Below are 14,012 nucleotides of genomic sequence, written 5' to 3'. Positions count from 1 at the left end.
TGTGTGTTTATTTTCCCATTTCCCATAAAAAGCAGCTTTTATATTACGCCAGTTTGTAAATTAGATCATTTGAAATAAGTCTCCCACAATCTGTTCAGTTTTATAAATTTTCGGTAAAATCCGAAGGTTTAGTTTCAAAATTTTATAACAATGTAACGTCGTTTATATTGTTTCTTGTAATTACTGAAAACAGTGAATTTCATAACAGATATGACTAAATATCAGATGACAAGCCACAGAACATACTTTTGGGTCAAGGACTACAGAAAATAGGTCGGTCTATTATCAAATCTGTCATCTGACGTCCCAAATTACACTTCACTTTATAGTAAAATGTAAACAAATAACTAATAATAAATAATGTGGTTTCTTTCACCTAAATGTGAGAAAATTTGAAAAAAATTATAAGCACAGCGTGAGAAACTAAACTTTACTGTATTCCAGAAACATAACTGAAAGCTCTTGCGCACAATGTTGTCAAGGGAACAGAAAGCAGACAAGCAACTTAGATAAGGGAATATTTATTTATAAAGTTGTTAGCATATACGATAGAACTGTATATAAGATGTGGAAAAAACTATAAAATATTGGGAGAAAAACATTATACACCCGATACGACATGAAACATTGAACCAATAAATAATCCAATAACAGAAAAAAAACACTTAGCATTAAAATGCTATCCTCATTACTCTAGTGACAAATACGTTATCATTATTGTCAATGTCAAGCTTTGTGTTTAAAGGACAGTTATACCAACTTAACATAATTTTTTTGCATAATCAATACCTGGTACTAAGTAGTTGTTTTACGATAAATGGAATTCAAATGAAGTCTTGTTAGTAATATGAAACGATTCTATTTTATGTATTGGATAAATCGCATGTTAATAAAAAAACTATTGAATTTATTGCATATCTTTAATAACTATAAATAATAATTTGCACATTCACTTTATAAAAAATATTTGATTTTGGGGGTCATGTAATAATTTCGTTATCCATGCACAAATTGGAACTTATTCTAAAATTAATGTGATTTATCAAAGCATTTTGTTGAATCCTCTAGTGAAAAGGTCATGTGAAAATTTGTATGTTAAATCAACATTCGCATTTGACAGTCGACATCTGCGCAGTCAATAAAAGGAGAATAAAATAGAAAGTGGTTTGTGATGTAGACAAATGTCGATAATCGGTCAGCCATATTGTCGATTTCGTATAAATAAGATATAAACGCTTTGCACGTAGTTATATAAACAAGTATCCACATTTTGTGTGGCGATTAGCTACTAAAAATCGGAGAAAATATATATTTTTCAGAATAATGGCAGAAGATCTAGACGTTGAAGCTATGCTTGAGGCTCCCTACAGGAAAGATGTAAGTTCGCTTTTTTTGTCTTGAGTAATAAAAAAGGATAATTATTTGTAAGAGTTTTCGAACGAAAAATTGGTCATTTGTAAGGATTGATTCGTGTTACAGTATGGTCTAGTTCATGTAACGCTAATTTAGGAGAATTACAATTTCACTTGGGATTATTATAAATGATTCTACTTCCTTTGCTTGTAACCATGCATTAGTGAAAATGTAATAGTATATTATTATTCCGCAACAGTTAGATGAACTAAGCCTAATGCTTTTCTAGTTAAATCCAACTCTACATCACAACCTAATTTTATATTTTAGACTTGAGGTTTTTTCGGGCTATCGGCTCCTTCAAAATACAGGTACAGAAACATCTTAGTAATAAATATTATTACTTTTAATTACAAATATCCATAATTTCTTATCATATTTACTTGAAGTAATATTAAACAATTTGGCAATACACAATTTTCAATTTATTTTGAGCTCATAGTTACTTTCTCATGTAGGGTTGCTGTAATGGACTTCAGATAATCAAGGTCACTGCCCCAGACCAATAATCCAATTGGTCTCTACATGATAAACATGAGGTGGAGTTATAAGATGTAAATAAGTGAAAAGTACTTATACAATAGACGATATTAAGTCCTATACTTCTTACCAAATATTTATGGCAGTTAAGTAATGTGCAATGTAAAATACTAATATACTGTATTTCAAGGTTTTTCAATATATATAAACAAACAAACATATTTAGATAACTCAATTAGGGCAATTAACAATATTGCATTAGGGAAGATTTTTTTCAAGTATCACAAAAAATTAAAACATTAAAAACATATCCATTTCAGCCTGCCATCGAGGTAGGAAATTGAATATTATAGTGGATAAACATAATATTCTTGATTAAGTGGTTGCTTATTCCTTCACAATTCTCTTTAATTTTTTTGTAAAATCTCCAGAATCTTCGGTAATTTTATTGTTTATTTACAAATTTACTGCTTAACCCTATCACTATGCATAGGTCGATAGCTGTGACTTTTGTATTGTGAGTTTTTTCTAGCATATGCAAGTATACTCGTTTGGAATGGTATAGTGCAATTGCATTGTGTTTTGCAATAAAAAAACCTTTAAGTGATTATTCTGTTCAGGCTAATGAAATCAAAAATAAAAGATAGCACTGCTATATCCAAAAAATAAAATGTAAGTTTATTGTACCATTTTTTGCTTCTTTTTTGATTGGTAAACAGCTCACATTACAGGTTTTGAAATCTGCAATGCATGTTAGATTGAAATTTTTGACTATTAGTTTCTCAATTTTTGCCAACAAACTTCACATCTGATATGGCTAGATGATAACATATTCTCTTCACCTTGTCTTTGTGGGAAAGGGGGAAAGAAGTTTTTTCGCACGAACGGAGGATATACTCATATGCAATTTGGTAGTCATTTTTGAATTTTTTTACAGTTCCACAGTCATTGCCTTTCATCACTTTCAAAATATTTATTACCTGTTTTAGTTTATACTTACTACTACTCCAATTTAATTTTGGAAGGCTAGTTATCTCTTCTCGACCTTTATACCCATGATTGAGAATATTAGTATTGAGCAGTGAAAGGGTTAAATAAAAGTCAGTAATTTAAAATAAACAAATTCCAAGTTAGTTGAAACATTAGGAATAAAATATTGATAGTATTCTAAATTGGGAAACGAATTTTGAAAATAACTAAATTATATGTTTGGTAAAAAGTATTAGGTTTCAAATAAAAAAAATTTAAAGAGTTTTGGTTTAATTTCATGAAATTATTCAAGTAAATTGTGTATTTTTAGTAATTTAAAACCATAGGTCCACATTATTTTTAAAATATTCTTGAATTGTTAACTCGGAGAAAAATTCTCCAATAATTAACTTATAGATTGTTATACTAATTCATTTAAAAAACCATACATTCCTTTAGTTTACTTAATAAAATCAGTATTTAACAATAAATAGGTGTTTTATTCACATTTATTTGCAAAACGATTGCTTACAATTTAGTAACAAAAATATTTTAAAATAGATAATTTTCCTTGAAAATATGATAACACATCACTCAATAAGTCGTTTGACTAACTAAGAAAAACACATTTTTGTGATTTATTCATCTGTAATTTCCAATACAATCATTCCAACGCTTCTCTAACTTCTCGATGCCATGCTTGTATAATTATTTATCTTTTGCTTCAAAATAGGTTTCAGCAATTGCTTCATTTGAGTTGAATTTCTTACCAACGAGCATTTTTTGAGACCAGCGAATAGTCAGTAGACACTGGAGGCCAGATCTGGACTATATGGTGGATGAGGAAACAATTCGAAGTATAATTTGTTCAATTTAACCATCGACTTGTGAATTGGTGCATTGTCTTGGTGATACAGTGGTTTTTTCTCCAACATATGAGGCCGTTTTTCATTGATTTTTGCATTCAAACGATCCAACAACTCTATGTAGTATTAATTATTGATTGTATCTCCTTTTCGAAGATAGTTGATATTCCATGAGCATTCCAAAATACTGAAGCCATAACCTTCCCAGCTGACACTTGTGCCTTTGGACGTTTCGGAAGTGGTTCACTGGTCCACTCAGATGATGATCGTTTTGATTCCAGAGTGAAGTGATTGTCACATATTGACACAAAAAATTTGATTTATTACGTGTAAACATGGCCAAACACTGTTTTGAATCATCAATGTGTTGTTGTTTTTGATCGACTGTGAGTAAATGCGTCACCCACTTTGAAAAAAAAATTCTCTCATAGTCAAATGTTCCTAAAATATAAAATATCATACTAAACCAAAAGAAAAACATGTTGATTTGTGAAAAAAACATAACTCAAAATGAACAAAAAAATCAACACTTAATGACTTCAACACTAATCATAAACAAATTAACTTAGAAAGCATTAAAAATTGTATTAGAAATGACTTGCCTCAATTCACACTACACAAAAACTAGGCCAAAGGTATTAACTTACCTCTTTTGGCACAAAAATAACTTTTTATGCAACAAATTGTTTGCTGTGTTAACTCAAATGGTAGTTTTTCGGACTTGTCTCCCTTTGCACGCACTGCCTTCTGATATCTTTACGTCCTCAGTCTCACTAAATTTCAATTTAAGATTAAATATAACCAATTTGTGGACATTTTCGATGTTTTCTGGAGTAACCACCCCATCTGAAAGACCAGAACTTCACCATCATCGGTGTCTTTAAATTTAGCAAATAAATAAATGGTTTTTTTTTCATCAAAAAGAATAAATTAACACACGAAATTGTTTTCAAAATAACAAAAATAGCTCCACTTAAATAGCTGTCATTTTTTTCTGACTATCGAAATGAAATTTTACACATAGTCTTTTGAAAGTTAGTACTTCATAAACGTCATATAGATTTGACAATGGCATCGCCATCTGTGTGTCAGTCACACTACTTATTGTGTGATGTAATATTTATACTCTTTGCTCCTTCATTTAGTTTCTATAGATGTTAATTTTGGTATGCAATGTTCGTTTTTACCAGGTTGAGCCCAGATGCGGTCCATAGGCCCGCAACTGAATTTTCTTCCACAGCCCAAAGCGGTCCTATGGACGACGTATTTTATTTAAAACTTGTCCTCGCTTCAACAGATTCCGATTAGGACTAAACGTCCTGGTCTCAGGACAGGAAATCATAGTTCTTGGTATTAAATTAATTGATTATCCATTTCTAAGTTTCATTCTAACAATTCCATATTTTTCCATATCAAATCAAAATTCTCTATAGTACTTTTTGTTTGTTAATGACAATGGTAAATTTTTTAATAATAGTCCCCATATGAAAAAAAATCCATTTCTTTAAATGGGTGATAAAATTTTCAAGATTAAAATTAAACCAAAGCTCTTCACGGATGAGAGATATAGAAAGTGGACATCTAAAAAGCTTGTATCGAGAAATTTGGTCTCACTAGGTGTATTTTTTCAGATCAAGTTTATCCACTTCGTTCCTTTAAGTCGCCCAGACGGTAAGTCTAGTTCCGGCTAGACAGCATTTTTACAACCAATCTACATCTAAAACGCAGCAAAGGATGAATATTCTTCATTTATTCAATTCAACATTGTAAATCTACAATCATGTAAATATGATCATCATTATCTGCGGGAACATTCAAATTCCACTGAAATAAGAAACAGAAGCAGTGGAAGAATACTTCAATTTGACAAATTTTCCTGCAAAACAATCCAAAAATCAACTTTAGTGGACAGAGTTTGCATAATATTTGGTAGCAATCTGACTACACATTATACTACAAAATGGGGTTCACTAGATGAAGAAAAATACTTCTTTCCTTCACAATTTTTAAATATTAACCGTTTATCTGGACATATTGATTACCACCTACTAATTGGAATAATTGTTTTTATAAATTTGTTTTTCTAAAAAAATTCTATTTGATTATATTTGTATACTAAACATGATTGTAGATATTACACCCACAAATTGTGGATTAACTGTAAAATAGACATATTTAATGAAATGTACTTAATGCCAATGTTATTAATATTGTTTGTTTTTCTCCACCTTGGGCCCTCTTCACTTTCTGCTCACAGGATGAAATCAGTACAAAATCGAAAGAAAATGGTGATGTCAAGTCGAACCGCTCAACAGAGTAAGTAGGATTTTACTTTTACTAGTTTTGTCTATATTGGATAGAAAAAACAAATTAATATTTTGATATTTTTTTTTTTATTTTTGTGAAATAACTAAGAAGTATTAAATATTTGAAATCTACTTTTCTGCTTAATATAAGATAAAGAGAAATTTTATTATCTCAGTAATACAAGATAATTAATTCTTGATAAATATATAAAAACCACATACATATATAATTTTATTTTGATTGAATGCTTTTGTGATTGCAGAAAACGACACAGGAGTATAAGTAGGAGCCGAAGAAGTACCAGTAGAAGTCGTAGAAGTAACAGCAAAAGCAGAAGGAGTTCAAGTAGAAGCAGGAGAAGCAGATCTAAAGACAGGCGTCGTGGTAGTAGAGAACGAAAGAAGAGTAGATCTTCCGAACGAAGACGACGTTCCAGAGACAGGACACATCGATCAAAAGATAGGAGGAGTAGATCGAGAGATAGGCGAAGTAAGTCAAAAGATAAACGAAGTAGATCAAGAGATAGACGCAGTAGATCTCGAGATAGGAAGAGACGTGAACATAAAGGAAGGCGCAGTCGTAGTAGAGAAAGAAAACTGACTCCTAAAAAAAGAACACCGTCTCCACCTAGTATGTATTTTTGAGTGCTGTTTGTTTCTATCATTCACGTTTTTATTCTATTGTTTTTAGTTAAACCATTCCTTAAAAGGGCACGTTCTCCTCTGGGACTTAGAGGAACATCACCTTTAGAAGAATTGAGTGCTGAAGAACGAGATGCTAGAACAGTATTTGTAATGCAATTATCACAGAGGATACGTGCTAGAGATTTGGAAGATTTCTTTAGCTCAGTGGGAAAAGTTCGTGATGTCAGAATGATAGTTTGCAATAAAACTAGAAGGTTCAAAGGCATAGCTTATATAGAATTTAAGGATCCAGAAAGTGTAGCATTGGTATGTATACAAAATATTTATAATAATCATGAAGTTTCATAAATGCTTTTTCTTTTTAGGCATTAGGTCTTTCTGGTCAAAAACTTTTGGGAGTTCCGATTATAGTGCAACATACTCAAGCAGAGAAAAATAGAATGGGTAATTCAATGCCAAATATGTTACCTAAAGGTATGGTCGGACCGATGCGACTTTACGTTGGTTCATTACATTTTAATATAACCGAGGAAATGTTGAGAGGAATATTTGAACCTTTTGGTAAAATAGACAGTATACAACTTATACAAGATCCTGAAACTGGAAGGTCTAAAGGATATGGATTTATCACGGTAAATATCATTAGTGCATTTGAATATTATAAATTACCATAAATGTAAGTTGATTAATATTATTCAAAATGTACATTTTTCGCTTCTAGATGGCGATACATACATAATTTAATCCTTTACTGCAAATCATTCAAATGGATCTTAATCCCCTTTAAAACCCATATTAAAATGTCGCTATTAGTTCAGATGAATTATCCATAAAAATATTCTTTCAAATGGAATTTTATTTATATGTGCAATTTGGTTCAGACCGGACTTCATGTTTTTTATTAATTTTCTTTGTAACTCATATCTACTTTTATTGTAAAGGGTTTAGGCTTTTGAAACTGTAGTTTAAAGTAAAGTTCAAGTTTTAATGTTGGTGCTGAGTAACCTTCATTTGTATAAAATTGTGTCCTTCAATGACAAGCGCTTTGATTACTGTTGAAAGATTAATTGATTAGTGTTACTTTTATATAATTTCACTTTAGGACATTGTTTATGTCTGATCATTATTGTATTAAAATTTGCCTACATACATTTTATGTTTTAGTACCATAACTGTGATGATGCCAAAAAAGCACTGGAACAACTGAACGGATTTGAATTAGCTGGTAGACCAATGAAAGTTGGTAACGTTACAGAACGTTTAGATTTGCAACAACAAGGTCCCTCTATTCTTGATTCGGATGAATTAGACAGATCTGGTATAGATTTAGGAGCAACTGGTCGATTACAGTTGATGTTTAAGTTAGCTGAGGGTGCGGGCATGCAAGTGCCACAGGCGGCGGCTAATGCTCTAAGCATTGCTACAGGTCAACCAGTAGTGCCGCAAGTTCAGACTCACACCACACCTCCGATTGCTACACAATGTTTCATGTTGAGCAATATGTTCGATCCAGCAACGTAAGTTTCTTTTTCTATTACAGATACTATTGTAATTGATGCCACAGGAAATGTGTGCTATTAAAATAGGTCTTTTCGTTATTTTTGTAAAATTTATATTAAACTGCTTTTTGTACATTAATTTGTTATGTTAAGTTAAATAGAAATTGCTTCCTGTAAGATAATTTGAAACTCTGATGAGTAATAAATATTGAACTCTTTCATTATAATTGCCGCGGTTATCTTAAATGATAAAATTGTTTGGTAAAATTAGAAACAATTAGTTTCCTATTTCTGCTACATATTGAAAATAAAAAATTAATTTGGTCTATTTTTGTAGAGAATCGAATGCCTCGTGGGATGTTGAAGTTAGAGATGATGTAATAGAAGAATGCAATAAACACGGTGGCGTCCTACATGTTTATGTAGATAAAGGTTCACCACAAGGCAATGTTTACGTCAAATGTCCATCTATAGCGACTGCTGTAGCCTCAGTTAATACCTTACATGGTAGATGGTTCGCAGGGCGTGTAATTACAGCAGCATACGTACCTCTACTAAATTATCATTCACTATTTCCAGATGCTATGACAGTGACGCAGTTATTATTACCATCTAGTAGAAAATAGTTTCTGCAAATTGTACTATTAAATATTATTTTCTATGTTTTTATGTAATTGAATAATAAATAGTTAGTATTTGTTAAATATGTATACAATGGTTTCTATGAAAGATCGAAGTAATAAACATTTTGAAATTAAAACGCTTTTTTATCACCCTAATTGATTCAAAGTTATTGTTGTGGAAATACCCTTCTAAAATAGAATAATTTTTATCTGCATAACTCCTCCTACCGAACCTTCAAGCTTGAAATTATTCCTCTATATTTAACAAGAACTCTATCAATAAAAAACAAATGTTTTTAAAATTTTTAGATTTTATGTCAGCACTTTGTGTAAATCTGAGAAAGAGATTTGAGGAAATTTTAATTTCAATATGCATCTCTTTTCTACTCGCTCGAATGTTATGACAAAATTTGCTTAGAAATTCTTAGGACAAGAAGAAAGCAATGAGCCATTGAAAAGTTTCAAAAAAAGGTGAAGTTATAGATATAGAAATACGATAATGGATAAGCCGCCCTAGAAAGTACCGATTGGCAGGAGCCGTAACCATCTGGCTCTTGTATAATAAATTTATTTTGAAAAATTGTAAAAAAATACACCTCGAGGGCCGAATCTGCTATTTTTTCCAGTTAATCGCTACCAGCCATTATTCATATCCAAATTGTCAACCACCACGATTCGAGGCTCATCCATTGTACTTTAATCCATGTAGTTGTTTCAAATTGCCTATTTGACATCTATGGTACTAACTACTAACGTTAAACCTGTTTGTTTAGGCTTGCTTGTCTCATTATTCTCTATGAAACTAAATCAACTATATATTCATTCATTATTATGATGTAGTTTTCATGTGCCTTCACTGTATCTTTTTTTAAAATTCATTTTATAAAACTTTTTGAAGATGTTTTTCTTTATTTTCGTTATCACTATAAGAAATCTCTTCTACTATAATGTTCTATGGATAAGATATAAACTATGGATTAGACTCTAGTTTAAAAAAAAGTTCCTCTACTTTGCAAGTCACAATTAAACCCACATTTTTTTATCAGATCTTCGAGGAAATATAACTCAACTTTACGAGAGGAAAATGCACCTATATTGGTTTAAGAAATATGTATAAACAAAAAAGATAGTACAACTTCTCTGACGATGAAGTAGAGCTTTTGATCAACATATTATTTCCCTTCATAAAATTTGTAATTGCCATAATAACGTTAAAAAACAAATATTTTGTTTTAATAAAAATTATTGGTAGTAGATATTCTAAATATATTTAGATGAGAATATATACGATTACGAATCCGAAAATATCTTTTGGATAATGCAGTAGGATTTTATTCATTTATTGAATTTATTATTGAAAATATATACTTTCTTATTGCAACACAAATGTTCTAAAATTCGTACATTTGGTTTTGGGTTAGTTATCTCTTCTCCCGATAACATTTAAACCGAAGTTTCTCAGTAAATGCCATATATAAAACTTAAAAAAGTCGATAAGTAGTTCAAACTTCACTTATAAAGTGTGGTTTTTTAACCTTAAATGTTTTTAGTTCATTAAAATGATGTTGCTATTATTTATTGAAAGATCTATATTGAATGAATTTCGTGCTTAATGGTTTAAGTTCCAATTATTTAGACAGAAAAAGAAGAGAGAGCCGAATACTTGGCAAGTAAGAGCCACCAGAAAAAAAGAAGAAGTTAAAATAAGAGGATGTTTATATTTCTAGTATTACTCAAAAGTTTTTATAAAGGGTTAAATCAATTTTTAAAATAAATATATACAATGAAGAAAAAGGTAAACAAAATGTTATATTCTTCAATTGCAATAAATAATCAATGATTATTTTCAGGTGTTATTAATGGGTAAAAGTGGTTCTGGTAAAACCAGTATGAGATCCATAATTTTTGCAAATTACATTGCTAGAGATACGAGGCGTTTAGGAGCTACCAGTACGTAAATTTTCATGAAATTTTGGTTATTATTTTAGCATTTAATTTTTCTACAATCAATTTATTTTCATTAAACATCATACACATTTTGTAAGATTAATTTTATTAAATACAGTATTCACATTACAAAACCACTAATCAGCTATGAAAATGTCTTTATTATTTAATATTGAGATCCTTTCTTGATGTTCTGGATACCTAAGTGTTAATGAATTAGTTGTCTATTCACCCCAATTCCCCAGCATATCTTTCCCCCTGAACACATGAAGCTTCTGAAATATTAATCTAATAGATTCTATTTCTGTACCATAAAGTAACAATTTACAATTGAGAGTAACTCATTGCAAATAAGTTGTTACTAGCTGCACAATAAACTTGCAATTTATTAATTGTAGGTGTGAAAGTAATGTGCAGACTTTTTCATGTTATAGGGTCTGGGCCAACTTTCATTACAAATTGTTGGTGTGTTAATAGATACAAAAAGCATACTCAAATTTAAATATACTAGATCAACAATATCTTCTTGTATTTGCATCTAACATTAGCATTTCCCTACTTCATATAAGCAGATGAAATCTTTACAAAAAGGTTTTAAAGCATTTCTATCTTCTAACATCATTTACCTCCAATTGTGTCTCAGATTTTATGCAATAAATACATGATTAAATTGGATATTCAGTTGATATAAGGGAACAGAAACATTAGAACGTGTTTTTGTTCAAAATTAGCAGACAAAATGAAAACTGTAAACTGGACTTTGACCTGTGTTTCATATTATTGTGAATATTAGAAAATCATGCTGTTGCTGTTTTTCTAACTATATCGCACAAAAAAAAACAATTTTTGAAGGTTTAAAACCTAAATTGATTCTTTTTGTTATTGTAGTTGACGTGGAACATTCACATGTCCGTTTCCTAGGAAATTTGGTATTGAACCTTTGGGATTGTGGTGGTCAAGAAGCATTCATGGAAAATTATTTTGCTTCGCAAAGAGATAATATATTTAAAAATGTGGAAGTTTTAATTTATGTATTTGATGTAGAAAGTAGGGAACTAGAAAGAGATATGCATTATTATCAATCTTGTTTAGAAGCAATTTTACAAAATTCTCCTGAAGCCAAAGTATTCTGTCTTATACACAAAATGGATTTGGTAGCAGAAGATCAACGAGATATTATTTTTTTAGAAAGGGAATCAGATTTAAAGAGACTATCATTACCTTTAGATTGCACATGCTTCAGAACATCTATTTGGGACGAAACTTTATACAGAGCTTGGTCTAATATAGTTTATATGTTAATACCAAATGTCAAAGAACTAGAAAACAGCTTACATCTTTTTGCTAATATTGTTGATGCCGATGAAGTATTACTATTTGAAAAAGCTACATTTTTAGTAATATCACATTGCCAAAGGAAACAGCATAGAGATATACACAGGTTCGAAAAAGTATCAAATATTATAAAACAGTTTAAACTTTCTTGTTCCAAATTAGCTGCACAATTTCAAAGCATGGAGGTAAGGAATACCGCATTTGCGGCTTATATTGATATGTTTACAAGTAATACTTACGTTATGGTATGTATGTCTGATCCACAAATCCCTTCAGAAGTTACCTTGATTAATATAAGGAACGCAAGAAAACATTTTGAGAAGTTGGAAAAAGTGTCTAGTACTCCTCCTGGTATAAAGTTAGGTATCTAATTTGTTTAAATATTTTTATACACACAGGATGTCCAGAAACTACATATAATAAATGTAGTTTATGTTAATGTAATCTAATATACACCAAAAAATAAGGACTTGTTTGAATTTACGTACTTTTTTCAAAACATATCAATCACTGTAGGCGAATCCAATGAAAAAGTTGGAGAATAGAACTGACTTAATAATGTCATCATCAAATTGGTCTAGCTCTCTTGAGAGTAACTTTTGATTGAAGGTAAATTAGGAAACATTTAGTATCTGTAGTTTGCGTTTCGAAGGAGATTATTTGGACAACCTGTATAAAATTTATTGTTGGTATACGTGAGTCTGGTCAATTTATTATAATCAAGCTATATTATGACAAAGATTGATGCAGTTATTTCAACATATATGCTTAAAAAAATAATGCAGTTTTAATGTTAATTTTGTTATTATTTGTGTATAAAAATTTAATTGAAATAATATAGTTTTATTTTACTCCTAAAGCTTATCATGCCCATTATACCTTCTAAAAAAATGATCACATACAATAAGTTAGTTCCCTTGAGCATTACATGCCCATATGATTGAAATAAATACTCTGATCAACAACAGGACTGGTTGGGAAAATTTTAAACAATATTGTAGGGCCTTCGATATCCTAAAATCTCAACATCTATTAGGGTTAACGTGAATCAGTGGTGATTTTAGATTCGCTTTCTTAAAACCCCCTTCAATTTTTCAATACATATCTACCTGTCTGACGGAACCAACTTAAATATAATGATGAACATCTAGACGAAGAAGCTGAGAAACTAATGATAAACGTACCATGGAACAATACTGAACATATTACAAGAAAACGAAAGATCCAAAAAATGAATCAAAACTAAATCACTTAATCATTTTCTAAGTGAACCAACTTCTGACTATTCACTGTGAAAAGGTGCAAAAAGAAAAAACTGACTCAAGTAACAGTTCCTGCCAATTCGAATGAAGATGGATCTTGGACACCAAATGGCAAATGTATTTAAGTCAAACTTAAAGAACATTTCCTACATACCTGATATAGAAATTAATAATGAAACCGATAATTATGATGATAGGGGGGATATTAATGAATTGAAATAATTATCTGGTATATCGAAGTTTTTTTACATTTCTATTAGAAAAAATGGTTAATTACTATTTGCTTCAACAAAATACAATACAATCGAGACCACGATGATTCTGAATATTACTTTTTATTTCCTAGTTATATTGAATTCCATTTTTAGCTCTTTTAGAGTAGCATCTGTTATAGACAATAAATAGATTATTAACATATTTCATTTTCAACACTCATTGCCTGGTGACCCCTTATAAGTACAGCCCCAAAGACAATTAGAATAGATATAAATAGCTAAGTTAAGACAATTGTTTCTCAACTCTCGTCCCTGTCTATAGGGCCCAATAAGTTAAATAAAACAAACTAAAAGACTTTATGACAAAGTAATAATTCCAGAGTGTAGAAATATACCGTCGGTAGAAACTTCAAATGAAAGAGCTAGAAACTTGTATAGATTATACCATCGAT

At 30.4% G+C, this 14,012-nt stretch overlaps 2 protein-coding genes across 2 annotated transcripts; both read left to right on the top strand.

Annotated features, from left to right (window-relative positions):
• The first annotated feature begins 1,123 nt into the window (after positions 1-1,123).
• On the top strand, positions 1,124-8,942 carry LOC130441009 (RNA-binding protein 39). The gene is made up of 7 exons (XM_056774452.1): positions 1,124-1,377; positions 5,986-6,044; positions 6,298-6,665; positions 6,726-6,985; positions 7,045-7,311; positions 7,844-8,196; positions 8,516-8,942. Exons 1-7 carry the CDS (start codon positions 1,324-1,326, stop codon positions 8,802-8,804), a joined length of 1,650 nt encoding a protein of 549 aa, XP_056630430.1. The 5' UTR covers positions 1,124-1,323; the 3' UTR covers positions 8,805-8,942.
• A 1,459-nt stretch (positions 8,943-10,401) lies between these two features.
• On the top strand, positions 10,402-12,919 carry LOC130441483 (ras-related GTP-binding protein A). Its single transcript, XM_056775187.1, has 3 exons — positions 10,402-10,596; positions 10,652-10,751; positions 11,637-12,919. The coding sequence occupies exons 1-3, from the start codon at positions 10,585-10,587 to the stop codon at positions 12,452-12,454; spliced, it is 930 nt and encodes a 309-aa protein (XP_056631165.1). The 5' UTR covers positions 10,402-10,584; the 3' UTR covers positions 12,455-12,919.
• Positions 12,920-14,012: the final 1,093 nt, after the last annotated feature.

Source organism: Diorhabda sublineata, chromosome 3 (assembly GCF_026230105.1).
Source record: "Diorhabda sublineata isolate icDioSubl1.1 chromosome 3, icDioSubl1.1, whole genome shotgun sequence".
In the NCBI taxonomy this organism is placed as follows: domain Eukaryota; kingdom Metazoa; phylum Arthropoda; class Insecta; order Coleoptera; family Chrysomelidae; genus Diorhabda; species Diorhabda sublineata.
Note: the sequence above shows the minus strand (reverse complement) of the source record. Positions and strands in the feature narration are given on the sequence as shown.